The 26,175-nt window shown below is 40.4% G+C and overlaps 1 protein-coding gene across 1 annotated transcript in view; it reads right to left on the reverse strand.

The window, feature by feature from the left end:
- Positions 1–22,142, reverse strand: part of PROK1 (prokineticin 1) — a 62,721-nt gene extending 40,579 nt beyond the window's left edge. The window contains exons 1-2 of the mRNA XM_088482448.1: positions 22,071–22,142; positions 16,883–17,008 (exon numbers count right to left, since the gene is read on the reverse strand). Coding sequence (XP_088338574.1) covers positions 16,883–17,008; positions 22,071–22,142 — 198 coding nt within the window. The remainder of the gene's footprint in view (positions 1–16,882; positions 17,009–22,070) is intronic.
- Between the last annotated feature and the right edge of the window lie 4,033 nt (positions 22,143–26,175).

Below are 26,175 nucleotides of genomic sequence, written 5' to 3' on the forward strand. Positions count from 1 at the left end.
AAGAATTATTCCTAAGTATCCGTAGAAATTGAGAGATCGGCAAATTTTCTTTTAGATGTCTTGGATGTTGACTACTCGAGTGGAGAAGGGTATTCTGATCAGTGTCCTTTCTATATAGGGTAGTCCCAAGGACATTACCTTCAAGAAACACTGTAACATCCAAAAAATTAATTGTCGTTGGATGAATATTACTAGTGAACTTAATGGGGGAAGCCAAACCATTAAGATAATGAACCATGTCTATGAACTGGGTTTCTGTACCTGACCAAATCATAAAGAGGTCATCTATAAACCGTCTATAAAATACTATATTGTCAACAAAATTTGGCAAGATATGTGTTTGTTCATACCCTGCCATGTACAAATTGGCGTACGCCGGAGCAAGATTCGACCCCATGGCGGTGCCAGTATTTTGTAAATTAAAGCTACCGCCATACTGAAAAAAATTATTGGTCAAGACCAATTCAGTGAGTTCAACCAGACACTCAATTGGTGGGCCACAATGATCAATATTAATCAATACCTGTCTAATAGCATGCAGTCCACCTTCATGTGGAATTACAGTATACAGCGAAGATACATCCAATGTTGGCAACCAAATTGGTCCTGCAGGTAAACTCACTGATCTCAAATTTTTTAAAAAATCATCAGTATCTCTTAGGTAGCTAGGCATCTGTACTACCGCCACCTGGAGAAAAGAGTCAATAAATTGAGCCACTGTCTGTAATGTTGAATTATGTGCAGAGATTATTGGTCTCCCTGGTGGGTCTACCAGTTGCTTGTGGACCTTGGGAAGGGTGTACAAAATAGGGCACACTGGGTGTTCCACCACCAAGCAACTGGCAACCCTGGCATCAATCCACCCGTGTTGACATGCACGTTTGATAGTTGTATCAACTTTACTGTTGACCGAAAGCAACGGGTTGACAGTAACTTTAGTGTAAGTAGAAGTATCAGATAGTTGGCGTAGTATCTCCTTATTATATGCAGTCCAATCCTGGACCACTGTTGCCCCGCCCTTATTGGCCTGTCTCACAACTATTTTGTCATTTTTGATCAAAGACTTTAATGCCAATCACTGAGCAGGGCTCAAATTATCATATTTAGGCTTAGTTGTGACAAGCGCCATATCCTGTTCAATGAGTCGCAAGAAAGTTTTGATACTAGCATTAGTACTTGAAGGATCAAAGCTGCTAGGAGATTTAAATAATTGATCTGGTACGGTATTATTATTATTCCCAAAAAACTCACGTAGTCTCATTTTTCTACCAAGTTTATAATGATCAACTGTACATTCAAACCTGTCATGTACTAATGTGGGTACAAACGAAAGGCCTAACGATAATACTTCTAACTCAGCATCAGACAACTCATAGCTAGAAAGGTTAAATACTGTATCTAATACCGGCTGCCCCTGCCTCTCCTTCTTCTTGTGTCGCCCTCTCCTCGTAGGAAATCTAGACCTCCTCTGGTAGATCTGGTCACTAAAAAAGGACCACTGGGAGGCCTAGATTCACTGGGATTTCTTTGATTAGGGTCTATAGTTGCACCCTCTGAGTGGGACTGGGATGATGAATAATCATAGAAGCAGGGTGTACTTGTATATGCTCTCTGGTGACGTCTAGATCTATTGCAACCCACCTCACTCTTTAGCCATTTGTAAACCTGATGGTTAGCATAATCATAATTGACAGTGCTCAATTTTTTCCTCTTAAAGGCTATTAGCTCTTGTTGGAAACCATTAATTTGTTCTGTAATTTTATCACTCCAGTTATTTGTTTTGTCAGCAGATAATAGTGGAAGTGAGCTTTCATTAAACAGGGCAATTTCTTGACGTATCTTAGCCAATTCAGTCCCCACCTCCTCTATGACTAAAACCATCAGGTCTAGTGAGCACTTATTAAGCACTCCGCACCATTTTGTGCAAAATGTTAAATTGTTACGGCCTAGGGTAGGTATGTTATTGACCCTAAAACCTCTAGGGATCTTCTTATTTCTGAAATAGTCAGATAGAAATTGACCATGTAACACAAGCTCAATTTCATGTTTCCTAAGCCTTAAGCCTCTATGAAATAAATCCTTAGGGGTTTCATCAGGAAGACAAGAAAATTCCGTGTGTTTAAACAAAACTTTATCGGCATCATCATCAGTCAGTGAAATGACATTAGTCTCAATAGCATTGAACATAGCCTCATCAAGCTCACAACCATGTCCCGATGCCATATTGCTGCTCCCAATCCAATGACACACGTTATATTCAAAAAACGACAAACAACACAAAAACTACAAACAGATACCAACCCAGTTCATGGAGACAGGATAGACATATATCTTAAAGGCTAACCAAAACATAAGACCTTGCACATGAGAAAAAAAACAAAAAATTGTATACCAAAATATATTATAAATAATCCTTAGAAAAAATGTGATGCTGAAATACATCACTTGGCAGTTCAATGTTCCATATACATGATCAATTTAGTACATCCATAATAAAACGAGCAGGGTGCCAGACAAAAATCCAAACTTATATTGAAGCCAGGATCAATTGTATATTCAAAGGAGTCCACACTCCAGTATGACAAGAATACAGGCGGGGTGCTCAATTTAAAGGCAGCAGAACTGTCCATTTATATACAGAGATAAGATATATTGCCGATTATTTTCTCTAAATGGTCAGTATTATTGTCATACTGGAGTGTGGACACCTTGGAATATATATATGTACATATGCATCCATATCTATATGTTTATACAATATAGGAATACTGTTGATGCTCTAATATATAGCATTCCCCACTATATATATATATATATATATATATATATATATAAAGGATAAATGATATATTGTTTAATCCAAATATTAATGAATAAATGGAAGTTTATTCAGAAAGTTTATTTAGAAAGGCCTATTTAGAAAGAGAGAGAATTGTTTTATATTTATATTTACCATAGTGGTCTATATTTTTATCTCAAGTTATATACTGTGTCATATCGTCTATATTAAGCTGTTCTTTCTATGCATTTTTTCAATATCCCTTAATGGCTTATATACTAAAGACGACATTCCGAGGGTGGGTTCTTCATTGAATCCGGCCTGATGGAGCCGGAGCCGGGCAAGCCGTCGCTCCGGGTCTTGCACCAAAGGGGGCGTGCTGTCGATGGTGAGTGACAGCACACCCCCTTTGGTGGGCGTGCCGGGGGCATGGTTGCCCAGATGGAGGCGTTCCCATGGGAATGCCTACCATCTAGGGCAGGCAACACTGACATCACAAGTGATGTCAGTGGGAGTGCTTTCAGCTCTGATAGAGCCAAAAGCATTCCAGGGCTTGTGGCAGTGAGACCCTACCACAAGGGTCTCATCGCAAGCACGATGGTCGTGATGGTCTTGACCATTGTGACCATCTTCCTGGCCGCTCGTTATAGCTGTGGGTGGCCACCCACAGCTGTACGAGCGGCCAGGAGGCCGCTCTAAAAATTAAGAAGGATGGCCCTGATTCAGAGCGAGCGCTCTGTCAGAGCGTCTGGCTCTGATTCAGGGCCAGAGTCCACTAAACATTCAAAGAAATAAGGGAATGTATAATCTAAAGTTGATAGTTCATATATATTGACTGGTGCTTTCAATGGACATTGTTAATCATAAGGTAAGTATATTTGTATAATGTTAAGTATAACATTATCTCATGCACATGCTTCCCTAGCTCACTAGGGACCTAGCGTCGCAAAGAAAAAATGACATCAAGACTGGTGAGCAAACATACTAACCATCCACTGGACAGCAGTCATCATGACTATTGGCACATCAGACATAATGTGAATGCTCACTAAAGGGAAAAACAAATACCATAAAGAATCGATAGAGTACCAAAGAGAACAAAGAAGGAGGAAAGGGAAGATCCAAAAAAGGGGAGAAGAGGGGGAGAGAGGGAAAGAAGTAAAAGTCTCAAAGACGACTAGAAATAATGTAGATAGTATTATAAGACCTCATTAAGATCTAAAGTTTCATTGAGACCATCAGGAATGAGGCAATTGAATTCATGTATCCAAAATACTTCTCTTTTACATAACTTCTTGTATCTATCTCCCCCTCTGCTTGTAAGTTTGACATGTTCGATGCCTGTGATGGTCAAGCCTACCGGGTTCCCATTGTGACACTGGGAGAAATGTCAGGATACTCGAGTAGCTTATGTAATCTCATTACTCTCCGGACCAGCCCTCGACTGGGTTTCTCCACTTTGGAAAAATCTGATCCGCTACTCTCTAACTACTCCAAATTTATTGCCATGTTTCGTAGAATCTTCAATGACCCTGGAAAAGTATCTTCTGCCTCAACAGATATTCTTCGTCTTCGGCAAGGCATTAAAATGGTCGGACAGTATGTTATCCAATTCCAAACCTTGTCTTCAGAACTCAATTGGAATGAGGATGCTCTCATTGCAACCTTTTGGAGCGGGCTTTCTGAAAGGCTTAAAGACGACTTGGCTTCTCGGGACCTACCTCCCAAACTGGATGATTTCATTTCCCTTTGTAATAAAGTGGACCTACGGCATAGAGAACGCACTCTGGAAAGGGGCAGATTCGACCGGGGTAAACCTCAACCTGCTCCCCATTTCCATTCACCTCTGGTGGGAGACGAACCCATGCAGGTTACTTGTTCCTGCTTGTCTATGGAGGAGCGACAGAAAAGGCAGAGACAAAATCTTTGTATGTAATGTGGATCATCTCAACATTTAATTAAGACTTGTCCCATCCGTGTGGGAAATGCCTCGTCCTAACTTATCATAGAGAGGTTAAGTTAGGAGTAGCCATTGATTCACCTAGGAAGTCAGATTCCACCATTCGGGCTCAATTGACTCTTCCACAGGGTCCTACAGCCATTCTAGCCCTTCTAGATTCTGGAGCTTCAGAAAATTTTATGACTACAGACTTTGGCCCTCATTCAGAGCCGTAAGCTCTGAGCAGAGCGCACGCTCTGAATGAGGGCCGGGCTCCATGAAAATGGAGCGTCCTCCTGGATGCTCGTATAGCTGTGGGTCACCACCCACAGGCTATACGAGCGTGCATTGTGATGGCCGCGATGGTCGTGACCATCGCGACCATCGAAATTGCGAGCCGGAGCCTGCGGCTGAGGTTTTCAACCGCAAGCTCCGGAGTGATTTTGGCTCTATCAGAGCCAAAATCACTCCCACTGACATCACTAGTGATGTCAGTGGGCCGGCTTTTGACGGGAGGCGTTCCCGTGGGAACGCCCCCGTCAGGGAGGCACGCCCCCGGCACGCCCACCAAAGGGGGCGTGCTGTCAATCAACATTGACAGCACGCCCCCTTTGATCGGACACAACGAGCGAAGGACTTTCCTTCGCTCGTCGCGTCTGGCGCATGCGCACGACGGAGCTCCCTCCGTCGTGCGCATGCTCAGTCCATAACATTGACCCACTTGCGAGCGGACAGCCGCTCGCGAGTGGGTCTGAATCAGGCCCTTTGTCCATAAATATCGGATTTCTGTTGAAGCACTATCCCAAGTTGTTACTTTAACTGCCATCGATGGTAGTTGAATTAACAGTGGAACCATCACTCATCACACCAAATCCCTAAAACTTACCATCGGGGTTCTCCACTCTGATGAACTGTCCTCCCTAGTGATTCCCAAAGCCTCTCATTCTCTAGTTCTCGGTTTACCCTGGCTACAGAGACATTCTCCTCAAATTGACTTGTCAACCATGCAAATTATCTCTTGGAGTACAAGCTGTTTCAAGAACTGTCTTCACCGGGTTGTTGCAGTTCGGTCCTCTGATCTGCAGCTTCCTACAGACCTGCCTATGTACTACTCAGATTTCTCAGATGTGTTCAGTAAGCAAAAAGTGGATTTACTACCTCCCATTCACAATTGGGACTGTCCCATAGATCTAATTCCTGGGAAGAACCCTCCTTGAGGACGCACCTATCCGCTTTCACTCCCTGAGACTCAAGCTATATCCAAATACATCAAGGGGAACTTAAAGAAAGGTTTCATTCATCCCTACTCTTCTCTGGCAGGGGCTGGGTTTTTTTTCGTCAGAAAGAAAGTCAGAGGGTTACGTCCATCTATTGACTATCGAGGACTCAATGATGTAACCGTTAATAATTGATATCCTCTTCCCCTCATAACTGAGTTATTCGACAGAGTCAAAGGGGCCACAATCTTCACAAAGCTTGATTTGAGAGGAGCTTACAACTTAATTCGTATCCATCCCGGAGATGAGTGGAAAACAGCTTTCAACACCAGAGATGGGCATTACGAGTATCTTGTCATGCCCTTCAGTCTCTGTAATGCCCCAGCTGTTTTTCAATTCTTCGTCAATGAAATCTTCCGGGATCTTTTGTATAAAAGTGTGGTCATCTCTTTAGACGATATTTTGATCTTCTCTCAGGTTTTAGCAAGCCATCAGAATCAGGTGAAGGAGGTCCTCCAGAGGTTGCGCTCCAATCAACTCTTCTGCATTCGAAGTAACCAGTGTGCCATTTCTGGGGTACATCATCTCCGGTTCTAATCTTCAAATGGATCCTGAAAAACTTCAAACCGCCCTCGATTGGACTACTCCTACATCTCTGAAGTCCATTCAACAGGGTTTAGGTTTTGCTAACTATTACCGCAAGTTTGTTAAAGGTTTTTCTACCCTGGTAGCTCCTATCACAGCCCTCACCTGCAAAGGAGCGGATTCAACCACTTGGTCCGTGGAAGCCACTTCGGCCTTTCAACTTCTGAAACAGGCCTTCATCTCTGCCCCTGTTTTGAAGCAACCAGATTTAACTTGACCCTTCATTCTGGAGGTTGATGCCTCTTCTGAGGGAGTTGGAGCAGTTCTCTCTCAACGCTTCGAAGATGAGAAACTTCACCCCTGTGGATTGTATTCCCGGAAATTTTTGCCAGCTGAGAGGAATTACTCCATTGGGGACCAGGAGTTACTCGTCATAAAATTAGCCCTTGAGGAATGGCGATATCTTCTAGACGGGGGCTCGGTATCCCATTACCTTCTACACAGACCACAAAAATTTACTTTATTTAAAGTCTGATAATTGTTTGAACCCACAGCAGGCTAGATGGGCGATGTTCTTTTCTAGGTTCAACTACAAACTCTCCTATCGCCCTGGATCACAAAATTGTAAAGCTAATGCTCTTTTTCCCATTCCATGGAGACTGGCTCCAAACAACTCACTGAACAAGTTCATCCCATCTTGGATCCATATTTGTTTGCCACTACCAACATCTCTATGACACCCCCGGTTGGGAAAACGTTGGTAGAACCCCACCTTTGCAAAAAGCTGTTACAATGGGCACATGCATGTCATTTCTCCAGACACTATTGTATTGAAAAAATTCTTGAATTCATCCGGCGATCTTATTGGTGGCCTTCGATGAAAGCAGACATTGTCTCCTATGTCTCCTCATGTGTTAAGTGTGCCCAGCACAAAGTACCTCGGCAAGCTTCTTCCGGGCAACTTCAGCCATTAGTCATTCCTTCTCAGCCATGGACACACTTATCTATGGATTTCATCCCAGATCTTCCTCCATCTCAAGGCCACAACATAGTCTGGGTTATCATGGACAGATTCTCCAATATGGCCCATTTCGTGCCTCTTACTGGACTTCCATCTGCCCCATTACTCGCTCAAAATTTCATTAAGGAGATCTTCAGACTTCATGGTCTTCCACAAGAAATCATCTCTGACAGAGGAGTACAGTTCGTAGCTAAGTTTTGGAGGTCACTCTGTTCAGCTCTTTGAGTGAAACTTAATTTCTCCACCGCATGTCATCCCCAGACCAATGGACAAACCGAAAGGGTCAACCAAGATCTGGAGCAGTTTCTTTGCACCTTTATCTCCTCTTCTCAAGATGACTGGGTTGAGCTCCTCCCATGGGCTGAATTCGCTCACAACAATCATTACCACACATCCACCGATTCAACTCCTTTTCTTACAGTGTTTGGACATCATCCTCGGGTTCCAGATTTTCCACTTCTTCCAACACTGGATGTGCCTGCTGCCAAGATTTCTCTTCAACAGTTTTCCGACATTTGGAGAAAGGTTCAATCCGTGCTCATTAAAACATCTGCTTGGTATAAAAGATTTGCTGACCGCAGGAGATGAGCTGTGCCTAGTCTTCAATCTGGAGATATGGTCCGGCTCTCCACTCAAAACATCAGACTCCGGGTTCCCTCAATGAAAATCGCTCCACGTTATATTGGTCCATTTCCAATTGCCAAAGTCCTGGATCCAGTAGCTTACAAGTTAAGACTACCGCCATATCTTCACATTCCTAATTCCTTTCCATATCTCTCTCCTGAAACCACTGATCCTCAACAGATTCCAGATGGAACCTCCTAAGGCTTCTAATGTTCAAACTCGACAAGGACAGGAATATGAGGTTGACAGAATTCTAGAATAAGAATATATAGCCTCGGCGCTTAAAAATAGAATACAAATACTAAATAATAATAATATCTAGAGAATAAATAATAAAATTGTAATAGTGATAATAGTAATAATAACAATACTACTACTAATAATAATAATAAGAATAATAATAAACTCTTTGCTTTTGGCAATTCCCTTTAGCTGCAATATTAATGGATGCTAACAATTATATACAGAGAAGATAGGTATTACTGCGCTTGAAGGTTGCCCAATTAAAATTATAATAATAATCTAAACATTAGAGATGAATGTCATGGATGAATAGTGTAATAATGATAAGAACAAATATAAAACAAAATAATTTAATAGTAATAAATAATCTATATCGGATTTCTTACTTGTGAGATTGCAACATATTAATACATTTATCAGCAATAGATATTCTCCAATAGAACACATGTAATTCCATACAGATTGTATAAACAACAGCGTCTGGCTGATTTAAAAAACAATAATCACATGCCACTAAAACACAGGGTATGTGAAAAAATATGTTGTTTTAATTCTCCCTCAAAAAATATTCATTGCTATAGCAACTCATAAATGAAAAATCCAGTTTCAGAAGTATTGATATATTTTTCGTTATCCAAACTAATAATCCCTATGCGATATAATAGCACTTCTGATTTATATCTGTATCTTGTAGCTCTTGCCCGAAAATTCCGCAATGTGTTTGCTGAATCTATACACTGTGTATAAGCACAATCTAGTGCAGCCTTTTGTAATGTGAATAATAAAAGGGGAGAGTTTTCACATGTCCTGCACTGTATGGTGATACGAAGTAGTTGATTAGCCCAAACACTGTGCGGCAAAGCAATCAATAAAAACTCACTGTTTTTGCTGTCAATGAGAGCCGCATAAATATTGGAGGTAAATCAATACCTTACCACCAGATGTAGCGTGTCTCTTTGCCATCTTTTGACGGGGAGTTGTCCCATCCAGAGGTACACCCTTGATTCACAGGGTCAGCGGCTGCCGCACCGGGACGTCCCGTATTATATCTGGAGTGTAAGTGCTGGAACTTGTCTTGCTAGCTCTCTGCAGCGGACGGCTGTGCTGTGAGATGTAAGGCTGAACATCCTGTTCCCAGTCTCTGGTCCGGCGTCTCACACGTGGATCTGCCACAGGTCTACAGTCCGTGGGAGCTGCCATCTTGGATTGCCCATGTGACGCGATCTCCTCCAATGGACTTGCTTCTCCTTCTCTTCCAGCCAGTCAGCATCCTTCCTATAAAAGGATCTCTACTTCTCACAACTAGTTGCCAGTGCAACAAGTCCCCTTAGCTTGTCTAAGAGAGCCTCCACACTGCGCTCTGAAATACTTGCTGACTTCTCTGCTATCAGTCACCATACAGCTCCTAGCCACGACAAGTAGCTTCCACGCTACCACCGACCATCTTATGGCTCCTAGCTGCGACCAGTAGCTTCCACTCTACCACCAACCATCTTATGGCTCCTAGCCGCGACAAGTAGCTTCCATGCCCGCACCAATCATCTCACGGCTAACCAGCCACACCAAGTAGCCTGTGCTACCACCGTTCACATCACAGCTAACCAGCCGCACCAAGTAGCCTGTGTTACCACCATTCACCTCATGGCTAACCTGCCGCACCAAGTAGCCTGTGCTACCACCATTCACCTCACGGCTAACCTGCCGCACCAAGTAGCATGAACTACCACCGTTCACCTTACGGCTAACCTGCCGCACCAAGTAGCATGAACTACCACCGTTCACCTTACGGCTTCCTGGCCACACCTAGCAGCACCTGAGTCGCTGACCCTGCCTCAGCTTCACCAGCACCCACACTACAACCTCGGCACCACCCAGTGCTGACATAGTCTCTCCCTATTTCCTTCACTCACCCATAAGTTACTTTTGACCTTGTATCCTCTTTCATGCGTAGGAACTTCATAAGACCTAGTCTCCTCCAGAGGGCATCTGAGTTGAATAAAGCTAATCCTAACCCCAGCCCGGGAACACAGTCTAAAGAAACCACATCCGTGACACTTGGATTGCACGAACCCCTGTTGACGTTGGCTGAGTACACATTTTCTGGTGGAATATTACAGCAATAATACCTGCAGTGGCCACTGAATGTTGCCAAGGACTGTGGAAATATCATTCATCCGATACCGGTAACTCTTCTTGCCTAAGGGACACTTTAACCATTTATTTTTTCATCAGCCAGCACATGACTATGTTATATTTGGAAGGATTATCCATTTTAGCATATTTCTTTGTGTTTAATTTCTTCACATGTGTTTTTAGTGTATTATTATATTAAATTTTGTATTAAAATTATTATTCCAACTGTCCATTGGCCATCCCATTTTTTTTTAGCAGCCCTGTAATCCTTTTTGTTTCTTCTATTGTATGATATGCTACGTATATATCGCGTTTAATAGGAGTTTTTTTTTACCATAGTACCATTCTAACAATATGTGTAATCCATGCTAGGTTTTGCTACTATCACTGTATCAGATTATCACAGTGAGCCAGATTAATAACGGAATTGATGTCTATTTAAAGACCAGTGAATGCACCCCTAAGAGATATTGATTTCTGGGAATGCTCCCATAGCACTCCGTTACTAGTCCTGATCTATATATAGATCGCTTTATATGCAAGTGACTCATTTTATATTTTACATATAAGATTGATTTGTGTGTATCCCTGATGGTCAGTGACCATTTGATTTGTTTCTCAGGGACAGAGATTAAGGGGCATATGTATTAAAGCTTGATGTGAGATAAAATTTGTGAGATATATATCACCAACCAATCTGCTTCTAATTTACATTTTGCAGGCTGTGTTTAAGAAATGATAGTTTGGAGCTGATTGGTTAGTGATATATATTGCACAAATTTATCTCACATCAAGCTTTGATATATATGCCCCTAAGTGACAAATTTTCGCCAAAAAATGTCTGCATCTGAGCAATTATTATGTGATTGATCACATGTACAGTATTTGTATTTTGAGAGATTATCAAGTGACTGGATGCAATTTTTGTCCTTTACTTATTTATGTAATTTTATCTTTGTCTAATTTATTTGGTATATTTTCCTTTTTAATAAGGTTTTTTCATTAAAAGTTAAGTTTTATAATCATCCACATTAACATTACTTCAACATTTTGTAGTCCAGAGTGCCCCAAAAAAGGTAAAAAAAATGTTTGCCCTTTGCAAAACATATACATGTGTACAACACAAATTCTTTGGGAGCACCACCAACCAAGGGTCATCCAATATATATTCTGAGATAGACCATTATGTTGGTTTTGGAGAGACTACATCTTTCTGTAGATTAAAATAATATACCACTCAACTTGTGCGGATTCAATACCCATAGTACTATGACACTGACAACGCAGCAGTAACAGCAGAAGTGTGGCTCTGCTCCTATCCTTCATCTCACGCTGGGCGCCCCACTCTCTCATCGATCTTGCTTTCAGCAAGCAAATGGATTGGAAGTAGAAGTGAAGCACCCATACAGCGCTGAGGATTTGACACACAAGTATATCTAGTGGTTTGGCTCTGAAAATTCTATGTAAAAGGCATAATTACTGTTGCAGAGGATGTGGTTGCTATGAGTGCCCGACAGTTTCCAGGATACTACCGCTACCCCTGCACCCAGTTACGTTGCCATACAATGCTGCCTGCACCGCTGGAAGGAAATGTTTTTGATGTCCACACATCACAGGATTCCCTGTGTGCCAACCAGTGAGGAGCATCTGGTGGATGTGATGGATTGGGCAAAGAACAGAACTGAAGCTGCCAGTTGTAGATGTGACAGGTGAGTCAGAGAGAGCACTGCAGAGATCATTGTGACCGATGGGCCTGGCCCCGGTGGGGTACCAACCAACAGGGCAGGGTATCACACATGAATCCTACACCCATATCCGGCTTCAGGCTAGGGCAGACAGATTACATGTGCTGCCTTATGACTTAGCTAGTCTACATTTGAAGCTTTCCTTTGCACGTTTGTGGCCTCTAGATCTGAATGAGATAAGCTCTAAATAATTTATCTAATTGATTTATTATTCATTTTTATTTATCATTTAGCTGCATGAACGTAAATATGATTTATTTTAGTTAGAAAGGATAAAGGTCTGTAAGACAGCTATTTAAATTGCTAGATACCACCATCGACAGGATAAGCTGCTAACGCATATTTTTGCTGTAGACCTACTGTAGGAATAGAGGATCAATAACTGATATTTTTCTCCATGTAATGTTATATATTTACATTTACAGAAGCACTGAGTAAATAATCTTTTGCTGCTAATCACCACCTCTCATGCGTCTGGGTTAAAGAACTTGTAATTTACAGTATTTTACAAGACTGGGAAGGTGTTTACTCCTGTTCTGTACAATATACTGTGTTGTTTTAATGGGATACGGTCAATATCCCAGCAAAGGGGATCCTGGTGCCGGCATCCCGACCACCGGCATCTCGAAGGTAAGTAGCAGGGTTAGGGGGAGGGTTAGGATTAGGAACTAGTGGGAGGGTTAGGTTTTAGGCACAAGGGGAGGAGGGTTAGGTCTATGGTGGGGGGAGGGAAAGGTTAAGTTTAGGCACTGGGGATGGAGAATTAGGGGTAGGGGTAGGAGAAGGGTTAGGATACCTACTGACAGGTGTCGGTATTCTAACTACATTGGGATGCTGGAGTTTGGATTTTGACCACCGGGATCCTGAGCCCCGGCATCCCATATCCAACCCGTTTTAAGCATAGTGTAAATCCCAGAAACTGAATATCTTTATCATCTTACCATTTTTCACCTAGGGAATCTAGATTCAGCCATGGAGGCTTAAGGTGTACATCCACTACTTGATTAAAATGAGCGATTGAATGATAACGATATCATTATCGTTCATTAATCATTCGCAAATCATTCATTAAAATGTCGAAAACGACCAGCGATGCGTGCTATCATCGCCCGAACATGCTGGTCAATCTGCCGATAACGACAGATTGGCCATGTTCGGGGATGAGGGGGGGTGCCTACACTGCATGATTACAATGTCGTAATCATTCAGTCGTTTTTTGGTCTGCTAGTGGATGTGCCCCTTAAAATAGTATATGTAGGATTCCAACTATTTGATAGATTACAATGTAGACTGTAAAGATTATAAATAAGCTTTTAAAAGTAGTTTTTTGTGTTTATAAACATATGTGACTATTTGGAGATAATGGTGGCACTGGGGTCGGTGACATCCAGTGCAGCAACTAAACCTCCTGCGCATGCCCAAAAAAGAGGCATGACGTTGCAGAGCGTGGACTTGCACTGCACCATTGTTTCATCACTCTTTGGGCATATGTAGCACTCCCAGAGATGCCAGGCTGTCCCAGAGACTCTCCCTGCACTGCCGGCTCCTCCTCAGTGTCTGGGAGCCGGCAGTTAGTGTTAGTGTGCAGCACTCGGCTTGCTGTCACTGAGGAGGAGCTGGCATTTTGGTACCATCCCCTAGGAAGTGACATACCCTAGTGATGCGACTGGTTGGAGAGATTATTTCAGTCTAAAGATATGTGAACTGGGGGCACTACAGTGTTGAATAATGTCAACTGGGGGCACTACAGTGTGGCATAAAACTGCTGCAGAGAGAGGTGTGTCTTTAGAAACATTGGGGTGTGGGCCCCTTTAAAATGTTATTATGGGGATCACAAAGTTCTAATTATGCCCCTGCACTTTGTAATTATTAAATTGATCTCTTTAGTCTATATTTTTATTTCCTCAGTTAACATAAAAGAACGATCAATCTTATATACTATATATAATCACAGATGAGCTGATTCTGAGATTTAGCATACAGAAACATTCAGCTTGTCAACCAGAATGCACTCCCAAAGTTGTTATGAATTAGACACTTCAGCTAGTGCCTAGTGCTGTTTTCCTATGAAAAAAGGAAGGTACAATACAAGTTTTCTGATGCTTATTTTTATTCATTTCTGAAATGATTTAACTGATTTATCCCAGTCTTCAGATCTCATTATAGAAATTAAACTTAAAATGTAAAAGAAGTTGCCTGTATCATTGAGTACCATTAGAAAAGAGCACGAGAATCAGTGTAATGTGGACTAAAGCTGCCAAAGGTTAATGAATTAATGCCTCCTTATCTTTCAAAACATTATTTTTATATTTTCCATGAATATTAGAACTGGCCTTCTCCATTACAAAGCTTATTAAGGCATTCCGCTACATCTCTCTTCTCCAATATGTCATATTAAAAGGACAGAGGACCATATATGCTGTGGCTTAATAATAGCACCATGTGCTGTATGTGATGGCCTCGGATAAACAGACTGACCGCTATCATCAGTACACACATAGCCTGCAAGTGCCTGGCTTTCTCCCCCACTATATTGTGAGGACGGAGACTCATTTTATGTATGCTGTACTTTGTTAACACTAACATCTGATTTACGTGACAGCATTGAACTGACTGATTGGTCACTACTGTCACTGTATGCACAATTCGTAACACGGGTATATAAAAAGGAAACCCGTACCCAGTGACTTGTAATATGTGGAAGTGATTAGGGTGTTATATTGCATCCCCCCCTCCTCCCCGTAATGTATTAGAGGTATGGAGAATCACATAAGCCAAGTGTTAACTACATTAGTATGTGCCGCAAGGGGCAACTTTAAAGGGACTAATTGATGGCTATAAGTACAGCCTGCAGCGCATACTATTTTTTGAAAGCAGATCAGAGCCAAAATCCTCTCCCCTTAATTTATTATAAGGACTGAGGACTATACACGCTATATGGGAATGATATTAATATGAACTGTATATGATAGCATTTAATTGATTGGCCGATTTCACTACATGCACAGCTTACAGCATAGGCTATATAAAAGCCATTAAATATTCTATTCTGTCAATATCTCTGTCCTATTTTGATGTATCATGGGAGTGGAAGAAATAAATACTAAATGTCACAGAACTAATAACAGATTGAATAAATATTGAATTGTCTTGTAGCAGTATAGGAATATAGTGATACTGACACAGATTAACTGCCAAATGCAATTCGTTACAATTCTGTTACATTAGTAGCCCTTCACGACATAGGAGGAATACACTTGAATAACAGAAATACTATCTCCCAATGATAAACCTAAGTGGAATAAATGATATCCACAGTGTGAAACATATTTGCTAAAGAAATCACACATACAAAAAAACAAGGATATACGTCTGGGATATATATATTAAGTCTCCTATGTAATATTTACTCATAAATTAGACAGGGGTACTTGGAAAACTTTTTAATTCACTTTGGGCCTGATTCAGACCCACTCGCGAGCGGCTGTCCGCTCGCAAGTGGGTCGATGTTATGGACTGAGCATGCGCACGACGGAGGGAGCTCCGTCGTGCGCATGCGCCAGACGCGATGAGCGAAGGCAAGTCCTTCGCTCGTTGTGTCCGATCAAAGGGGGCGTGCTGTCAATGTTGATTGACAGCACGCCCCCTTTGGTGGGCGTGCCTCCCTGACGGGGGCGTTCCCACGGGAACGCCTCCCGTCAGAAGCCGGCCCACTGACATCACTAGTGATGTCAGTGGGAGTGATTTGGGCTCTGATAGAGCCAAAATCACTCCGGAGCTTGCAGTTGAAAACCTCAACCGCAGGCTCCGGCTCGCAATTTCGATGGTCGCGATGGTCTCGACCATCACGGCCATCACAAAGCACGCTCGTATAGCCTGTGGGTGGTGACCCACAGCTATACGAGCGTCCAGGAGGACGCTCCATGAAAATGGAGCCCGGCCCTCATTCAGAGCGTGCGCTCTGCTCAGAGCGTACGGCTCTGAATGAGGGCCTTTATCTTTGATATCATTCACATTTATTTTGTTTAATTTCTTTTTTGAAAACTTTCTATACATATACTTTTTGATACCTGGAAATAATAGATATTTAATACCCTAATAAAAAACATAAATATTTGACAATCAAGCTCATATAATATTCCACAAAATAATTCTCTGGTGTGGGATCGTTTTTTGTTTTAATGTTTTCATTCACCACCTGGGGCTGACTATGCTCCATTGCTTTCTCTATCTGTGCTTTTATGTATTTTTCATTTTGAAATGCATCTCTGAAGGGGCTTATTTTCTCCTCTCAAATAAATGGATTGTATATGAATATTGCATTTAATATGTGTCAGTTTACTAACTGTACATCAAACCACCTATTATTAATGTGACTGTCTGCTCACAGGTCATGTATATCATACAGAGGACATGCTTGCTTTGGACACTGCTGTACTGTAGTATTTGAAAAACTGCTCTAAGGATTAAATCGCTCATGTGATATCCTCTCAGGTTTTACTGGATTAAAAATGTGAAGTGAAAAGACCCTGTGTGACACCATCCTATGGTTTCAAACTGAAATTATATGTTTGTATGATGTTTGTAATTGTATACCTTGTGGCTAAATGGGTGACATTCCTCTCCTTCCTGTCCCATTGGAGTGCACATTCGTAGTCCACGTAACCATAGGCTGATTGCACAGCAAGTTCCAACCCCACACTGCAGATCTCTCTCACAGGCCTATGTGATTCAAAAGTATATAATTATATTAAATAAGGATACTATGTACAAGCAAATACAAATACTTGTACCAATTAACATTCAAATTGATATCTATTGCATTTAAATGTCACATGATTTCAGCAAGCCCATTACTTTCCTAAGTGACACATAGTGGGAGAGAGGTAAAGTGGAGATAGATAAACGGGGAAGATTTATCAAAGCTTGGAGAGAGACTGAGTGGAGAGAGATAAAGTACCAACCAATTCACTTCTAAATTTCAATTTACCGGCTGTGTTTGAAAAATGACAGTTAGGAACCGATTAGTTGGCACCTTATCTTTTCCAATTATATCTCTCACCAAGCTTTCATGAATACACCCCCCCAAAACATAATACATCCATAATGTGATCTGTGAATTACTTTCAATAACGGATACAAAATAAATCCCAGCTCGCATTGTATTTGAGGTAACAAGAAGAACCATTGTAACAATGCATTGCTCTGTTGTTATGTTGCTATACCTTTCGTTTTTAACCATTAAAAACCATTTATCACAAAGATTTATTTTTTTACAGGGTTTTTAAATATACTGTATATAATATTCATTCAATCTACAAGGTAATGGTAGAAAAATATCTGTTCTGTAACACTTGTTAGAAGTAATTTTTCCTGCAACATTAAAATAATAAAATGTATATGTAATAGTAAATTAAAATGCATATGTTGATTATTTAATGATGGTCAGGACAGGAAACAAGCAAGAGTAAACCTAAACACCCAAGCACAGTGCATTAGAAAATTACTTTTATTTTTTTTTCATAGATTACCACACTGCTTACTGAATTTACATAATTACCCTGTTTTTACTAAAATTTTTATGGTACAATATAATTAATGCATTCTCTTGATTATCAATATTTTGACATTTTTGTCACCATTCATTTAAATTATCACACACCATTGTCACTAGTTTTTTGTGACTACCTGCTAAATTTTACTTTGTGGTCAATAAATATATATTGAACTTAAAGTAAATAATCAATTTATAGATTTTAATGTTATATTATTTTTATACATTTTTATTTAGATTTTGATCTACTTTTCTATTATTTTTATACATTTTAATATACATTCTTACATTTCAATAAAAGCTAAATAAAACAAAAAACTGTAAATTTTAATTGTATGATCAATATACAGTCAGGTCCATAAATATTGGGACATTGACAGAATTTTCAGATTTTGGCCACTATTCACCACCACAATGGCTTTGAAATGAAACAAACAAGATGAGATTTAACTGCAGACTTTCAGATTTAATTTGAGGGTAATTACATCCAAATCAGGTGAACGGTGTAGGAATTACAACGGTTTCTATATGTGCCTCCCACTTTTTAAGGGCCCAAAAGTAATGGGACAAACTAAACAATCCTAAATCTAACTTTCACTTTTTAATACTTTGTTGCAAATCCTTTGCAGGCAATTACAGCCTGAAGTCTGGAACGCATAGACATCACCAGACGTTGGGTTTCATCCCTGGTGATGCTCTGCCAGGCCTCTACTGCAAATGTCTTCAGTTTCTGCTTGTTCTTGGGGCATTTTCCCTTCAGTTTTGTCTTCATCAAGTGAAATGCATGCTCAATCGGATTCAGGTCAGGGGATTGACTTGGCCATTGCATAACATTCCACTTTTTAGCCTTAAAAAACTCTTTGGTTGCTTTTGCAGTATGCTTCGGGTCATTGTCCATCTGCACTGTGAAGCGCCGTCCAATGATTTCTGAAGCATTTGACTGAATATGAGCATATAATATTGCCTGAAACATTTCAGAATTCATTCTGCTGCTTTTGTCAGCAGTCACATCATCAATAAATACAAGGGAACCAGTTCCATTGGCAGCCATACATGCCCACGCCATGACACTACCACCACCATGGTTCAATGATGAGGTGGTATGTTTTGGATCATGAGCAGTTCCTTTCCTTCTCCATACTCTTCTCTTCTCATCACTCTGGTACAAGTTGATCTTTGTCTCAACTGTAAATAGGATGTTGTTCCAGAACTGTAATGGCTTTTTTAGATGTTGTTTGGCAAACTCTAATCTTGTCTTCCTGTTTTTGTGGCTCACCAATGGTTTGCATCTTGTGGTGAACCCTCTATATTCACTCTTGTGAAGTCTTCTCTTGATTGTTGACTTTGACACATATACATCTACCTCCTGGAGAGTGTTCTTGATTTGGCCAACTGTTGTGAAGGGGTTTTTCTTCACCAGGGAAATAATTATTTTGTCATCCACCACAGTTGTTTTCCGTGGTCTTCCGAGTCTTTTGGTGTTGCTGAGCTCTCCGGTGCGTTCTTTCTTTTTAAGAATGTTCCAAACAGTTGATTTGGCCACACCTAATGTTTTTGCTCTCTCTCTGATGGGTTTGTTTTGATTTTTCAGCTTAATGATGGCTTGCTTCACTGATAGTGACAGCTCTTTGGATCTCATACTGAGAGTTGACAGCAACTGATTCCAAATGCAAATGTCATACCTAGAATCAACTCCAGACCTTTTACCTGCCTAATTGATAATGAAATAATGAGGGAATAGCCCACACCTGTCCATGAGATAGCTTTTGAGTTGATAGTCCCATTACTTTTGGCCCCTTAAAAAGTGGGAGGCACATATTGAAACTGTTGTAATTCCTACACCGTTCACCCGATTTGGATGTAATTACCCTCAAATTAAATCTGAAAGTCTGCAGTTAAAGCACATCTTGTTTGTTTCATTTCAAAACCATTGTGGTGGTGAATAGAGGCCAAAATCTGAAAATTCTGTCAATGTCCCAATATTTATGGACCTGACTGTATATATAGCAATAGCGCGGCACTCAGTGGACTTTACAAGCAATCATAAATAAAGACTCTTAGTCTGCAGCTCCTGCAATGTTTCAAGGTTTATTCCTCATCCTCAGGCAGTCAATAATGACTGCTGCCTGAGGACGAGGAATCAACCTTGAAACATTGCAGGAGCTGCAGACTAAAAGAGTCTTTATTTATGATTGCTTGTAGAGTCCACTGAGTGCCGCGCTATTGCTGTATATAACTATTTTGGAAGTGAGCACCTTGGCAATTACATACCACATTGGGGAGTGCCGGCTATTGGATGTTGCTATATATATATATATATATATATATATATATATATGTGTGTGTGTGTGTGTGTGTGTGTGTGTGTGTAAAAATTATATATATAAGAAATAGAACAGAAAGGCACTAATAGTGTAGTAGGTAAGTATCTTAATGATATTTACAACTGCAATCAATGTGCATATCAATAACTCATCACCAAGGTCTAGGAAAACCGATGTGAAATACCTTGGAGACTGCACTCACGTGGTTAACATTGGTTTTCCTGGATCTCGGTGATATCTTATTGATATGCATATTACTTATTTTAATGATGTACAGATTTTTAATCCTTACATTTACTTATTAAAACTACAATTGCAGTTGATAAAATATATCAGCAACCTCCATTGATCATTTCATCCAAGGGAGGTTAATTGATGTTGAAGTGGAAATATATCAGATAATCTTGGTTTACATTTATCAAAGTAAACATAAATGATAGGATTTTAGTTTATCATTGAGATAGTTACTACACACTCACTCACTCACTCACTCACTCACTCACTCACTCAGGATGAGGAATGTATAGCAGTGTGCCCTCTTAAGTACAATATATAGTTCAATATATAGTTCATTCCTATAGTGGGGTGTATCAACCCACGCAGTAGGCGGCACTCCTGAATCCAGTGGAAATATATAGTATTCACATCATATACAAAAAGAAGTCATGTTGATGTTTCAAGGACTTACAGCCTTTTCATCAGGACTATAACAGTATGTTAAAAGGTCCTGATGAAAAGGTCATAAGACCTTGAAACGTTGACAAGACCTCTTCTTGTATATGATGTTGTGAATACAATATATTCTTTCACTGGATTCAGGAATGCTTCCTTTTTCCTTACTGTGTGGTGTTGATACAGCCCACTATAGAAATCTGAAATATATATATATATATATATATATATATATATAAATATATATATATAGTAATAGAGATAATCTGCCACTCACCCCAGCCACTACAGCATGCCCAGGTGCCTCTCCAGCAGATAGTTGATGTATATAGTGAAAGGATGGCACTAAGGGTCTGAACAGCACTTCTAATGATTAACAGGTACAGCCAGGATATATAGTCAACATTCCATAGCGTTTCAAGATATGTCTTGATAAAAGAGCCAAAGCTCTGAAACATTGACTACATACTCTGGCTGTGCCTGTTATTTATTAGAAGTGTTGTTGAGACCCAGAGTGCCATCCTTTCACTATATACTGCATATATATATATAACTTCACTATATACGTTGACATTGATGTTTTGAATATATATATATATATATATATATATATATTGTATATACACTCGCACACATACATATTATTGATAGGTAAGACAGAAAGACAGACAGGTGGGTAGATGGAAAAAAAAGATAATATAATTGATGATTTTGCGACATAGTGCAGGCAGATTGTTTTATTTTGGTTGAAATTAAATACACTAAGAAACTATTATTTTGTATCATCAGCTACTTTGCAGTATTATGTAATGCTATTTGATAAGTAATGTACTTGCAATTTCTTTTATGCATGGCACTTAAAGTGTCTATTCATATTAAATTAATTTATCTTTCTGTATTTAAATAAATACACAATTATTTACATATGGAAAACTGTTTAAAAAATTACATTGAAATTAAATTGAAATCAATCTTGATCATACATAACACTTTTTATTTTAAATAGCCAACCTTTTCTGTTTTCTGGAGTGGAAGTGAAGCAATTACATTATTGACCAAATTCTTCTTCTTCTTCTTCTTCTTCTTCTTCTTCTTCTTCTTCTTCTTCTTCTTCTTCTTCTTCTTATTATTATTATTATTATTATTATTATTATTATTATTATTATTATTATGTGTAATCCTTATTAGCAAGCTAGAAGAATGAACATTTTGAAATAAATATAATCAGACTTACCCCTGTTATGACTGCACACTTTGAAAATGTGATAATCAGCAAAAGGAAAAAAAACTGCATTATAATTTTCATTGCAAATAAGAAAACAAATATTTTGGAATTGGGTTCCAGGAGAAGTTCCTGATGTCCTTGTTTATCTTCTTCAGTCTCTATGCCGTTTGGAAGCATTTTCTTCAGCTCCTGTATATAAGGGAGACAGTTCTTCAGTTTTCCTCTGTGATGTGATGCTCTACTGAATCTATAATGAACATTAGTTAAGAAAAAAAAGAGTTATTTGACAGGTCTTTCGAATGAGAGGCTACAAAGATTTAGAGATTGTTAGCACTAGGAGAGCCCTTACTCTTTCTCAACACTGAGTCTACATTCTGTTGCTATTTAGTTATTTTTGTTTTCTTTATTTTTTTGCCATTTTAAATGACAAATATTCAATGTTCACAATGTCATATGCTTAAATTAGACCAAAAGATATCTGGTGAAGAATAATTGTTATATAGTGTAATTGCAGGTAACCTACCTCAGGGATAGTTAGAGTAAAAGTCTCTCTGAAATTTGTACAAAATCCATAAAGGGTGAGTTAGAGCATATAAGGTTTATATTCTGCTCCTTAGATTAGGCTTCTACAGATATTCTGCTAAAATATCTCAGCTTGTGTCCTCTGGAACTGCCAAAAGTACATGTTTTCCAGTCTCTTTAAATGAGAAATTATGAAGATACGTGTTTATGGCTGTTGTTCAAATCAGTAGCACAGGACTGCGTTGGAAAGATTTTTTTTTAAATTACACTTTTTCCTACATTTGTGAGAGTTGATTTCATTTATAAAAATACTAAAAGAATAATTTCATCAAGTACCATTTGTCCACAAACTGACAATTCAATTTTGCATTAGTCTATTATATAAACCTATTTTAATTTTATTAAAGGATTGGTTACCTCGCACTCTGTTAGTTTAGGCAGCAAATAAGTCAAAAAGGATACCCACAATACTTAATAATCATATGAAAGGCTCTAAAGCGATGACAAATTGTTCCTGAAATTTAGTGGTGTAGACAGTGTTGTCTTGGTAAAATAAGGGGGGACTGCAAATTGTGCCTCTAGAGCTGGAATAATCATATATTAGTGTTTAGACTAGAAACCCTAATATGAGTGTCTTGGTGGAAAACATAACAGATGAAGATATGATAAACTTAGAGAAAACTTTACTTATAATCTTGTTCACAATATTATCATGCAAGTGCTAGAGATGTTTCTGGAGAAAAAAATATTTGCCAGAAAATGAAAAAAATAATAATAATACATAAAAATAAAAATATATTCTTGTACTATAAAAATATGTATATATGAGAGACAGTAAAAAACACACGCAAATGTCTTAATCCTCTCAGATGAACAGTCCTGATCATGTGAAATTGTGCAATAAATGGGTGCTGTTAGGGGGTGGCATCCCCCCCCCTTTGTTTTACCAAGACAACACTGTCTACACCACTAAATTTTAGGTGCAATTTGTCATCTTTGTAGAGCTTATTTTAATTTTAGCCCGTTTTTCCCAAAATTAGTATCATTTGCTAAATGTAATGGTTTAATGTTGCAACAAAATGAAGACATGGGGGTTAGTATGTGACAGTGAGTAGCTGTGCCACAAGCCATCATGAAGAGAATCTTCCAGAGAGTTTAGTTAACTTGAAAGCACACTTTCTAAACAGCCACATGGAATATCTTCAAGCCCTAACTTAGGGCCTGATTCAGACCTGCTCAGACCCATCCCTGACTGCGCATGTGCTGCCTCCTGCGTGCACATGCGCGAGACCCGTACTGCGGTGTCAGCTCCATCGCAACGGGTCTCGCTACATGATGGGGCAGCTGTCGATGTTGATTGACAGCTCGCCCCGTTTTGTAGGCGGAGAGGGGGGGTGGCTGCACAAATGCAGGCGTTCCCTTAGGCTTGCCCTTAGGTCCTACTGACATCACTCGGGATGTCAGTAGTGGACTTCCTGCTCTATTAGAGCAGGAAATCCACTCGGGCTTGCGAGAGCTGAGACCCTACCACAGGGTCTCCTCGCAAGCCCAATGGTCATGATAATCGTGACCATTGCCATGACACTCGCAAGCATAACGAGCAGCCTGGAAGATGAAAAAAACCCGCCCTGATTCAGAGCGAGCGCTCGCAAACAGTGAGCGGCTCTGAATCAGGCCCTTAGTACATACTTGCATGCTCTCCCAGGACAGCCAGGAGCCTTCCGAAAATTGTGTGCCGCTCCTGGCCCCCTGCAATAGTAGGCAATACTCCCGAATTTCCGCTGCCCCGTGCCCTCCCCCACACCCGTGCCCCCCCAAATGAGCGAAAGTGGGTGGTCCGGGGGGTGATGACGAGATTCGCACTGAATCGCGTCATCATAGCCTCACCCTCTGTTTTACAATGCCGTAATATCAGTATTGTAAAGATTGGGGCGGAGCAGCAATGACATGATTGTGCTGGCACGCCCCTGCACCTCCCACTTAAGCCGCCCCCTGCTGCATCAATCTGACAGCCCCCTCCCGGAGGGGCTAGCAGAAAGTCGGTAAGTATGACTTAGTAGCAGGGAGAAAGTTTCCACCAAGACATAATAGGAGACTACTGATGGATGTTGCATAGAGAAGACCTGCAAGCAGTGTACAGAACAAAATGTACGAAGTTTTGAAGGGAGAAAATAAGCTGGTATAAGTATTTCTAAATGTAAATAATATTGTTCTGTGTTTAATTTTTTGGTACATTAGTATATTTTTTTACTTTTGGTAATTAAATGAACAATTCACCATAATACACATGAATACTGTAGGCTTTTTTTCTCATATCTTCATTTATTTTTCAATTGAGCACACCAAATACCTTTGGAATAACTGAAAGAATTATGGCCAATTTTCAGTGAATCAAATTTTGCAGAGCTGTGCAATTAAACATCTATATCAGTGGTTGGAGATGGGGGAAAACATCCATTATTAGCCTACCCCAAAGATCAGGCGTACCCTTAGGAAAGCCTGCCATTTGTGGGCAGCCCTACTGACATCACTCGCAGTGGCGTAACTAGGGGGGGTCGAGCGGGGCCTGTGCCCTGGGTGACGTGGCAGGCCCAGCAGAGGGGGGCGCCAGCCAGGGCATTGTTACCCGCACCGCCCGCTCTCCGCTCCCCCGCTTCCCCCGACGAAATCTACTACTGTACACAGTACAGGGTAGTGAATGACTACAGCAGCAAGCAGCTGGTGCTGACTGTAGGGGGAGCTGCAGCAGAGACGCGCAGCCCCTCCAAGGCAGTCCTCCTGGTATTCTGCAGTATGCTGATCCTGAGAGGCTGAGAGCTGCTGCCGGCGCCGGGTGACACGGATAGTGAAAGTTCTCCTTCCCCAGCGCTCTGCAGCTTCACCACTGGTAAGTATTGGGGGGGCAGCATGTCAGGATGTGTGTATATATGTGTCAGCGTGTGTATCTGTTTCAGCATGTGCATGTGTGTGCATGTGTCAGCATGTGTGTATCTGTGTCAGCATGTATGTATCTGTGTCAGCATGTATGTATCTGTGTTACTGTCAGCATGTATGTATCTGTGTCAGCATGTGTGTATATGCATCAGCGTGTGTATAATATGTGTCAGCATGTGTGTATCTGTGTCAGCATGTATGTATCTGTGTCAGCATGTGTGTATCTGTGTTACTGTCAGCATGTATGTATCTGTAAGCATGTGTGTATATATGTGTCAGTGTGTGTATCTGTGTCAGCATGTGTGTATCTGTGTCAGCATGTGTGTATCTGTTACTGTCAGCATGTATGTATCTGTGTCAGCATGTGTGTATCTGTGTCAGCAGGTATGTATCTATGTCAGCATGTGTGTATCTGTGTCAGCATGTATGTATCTGTGTCAGCATGTGTGTATCTGTGTTACTGTCAGCATGTATGTATCTGTAAGCATGTGTGTATATATGTGTCAGTGTGTGTATCTGTGTCAGCATGTGTGTATCTGTGTCAGCATGTGTGTATCTGTTACTGTCAGCATGTATGTATCTGTGTCAGCATGTGTGTGTATGTGTCAACATGTGTGTATCTGTGTCAGCATGTATGTATCTATGTCAGCATGTGTGT

Source organism: Taudactylus pleione, unplaced genomic scaffold (genome assembly GCF_031769625.1).
Source record: "Taudactylus pleione unplaced genomic scaffold, aTauple2 ptg000288l, whole genome shotgun sequence".
In the NCBI taxonomy this organism is placed as follows: domain Eukaryota; kingdom Metazoa; phylum Chordata; class Amphibia; order Anura; family Myobatrachidae; genus Taudactylus; species Taudactylus pleione.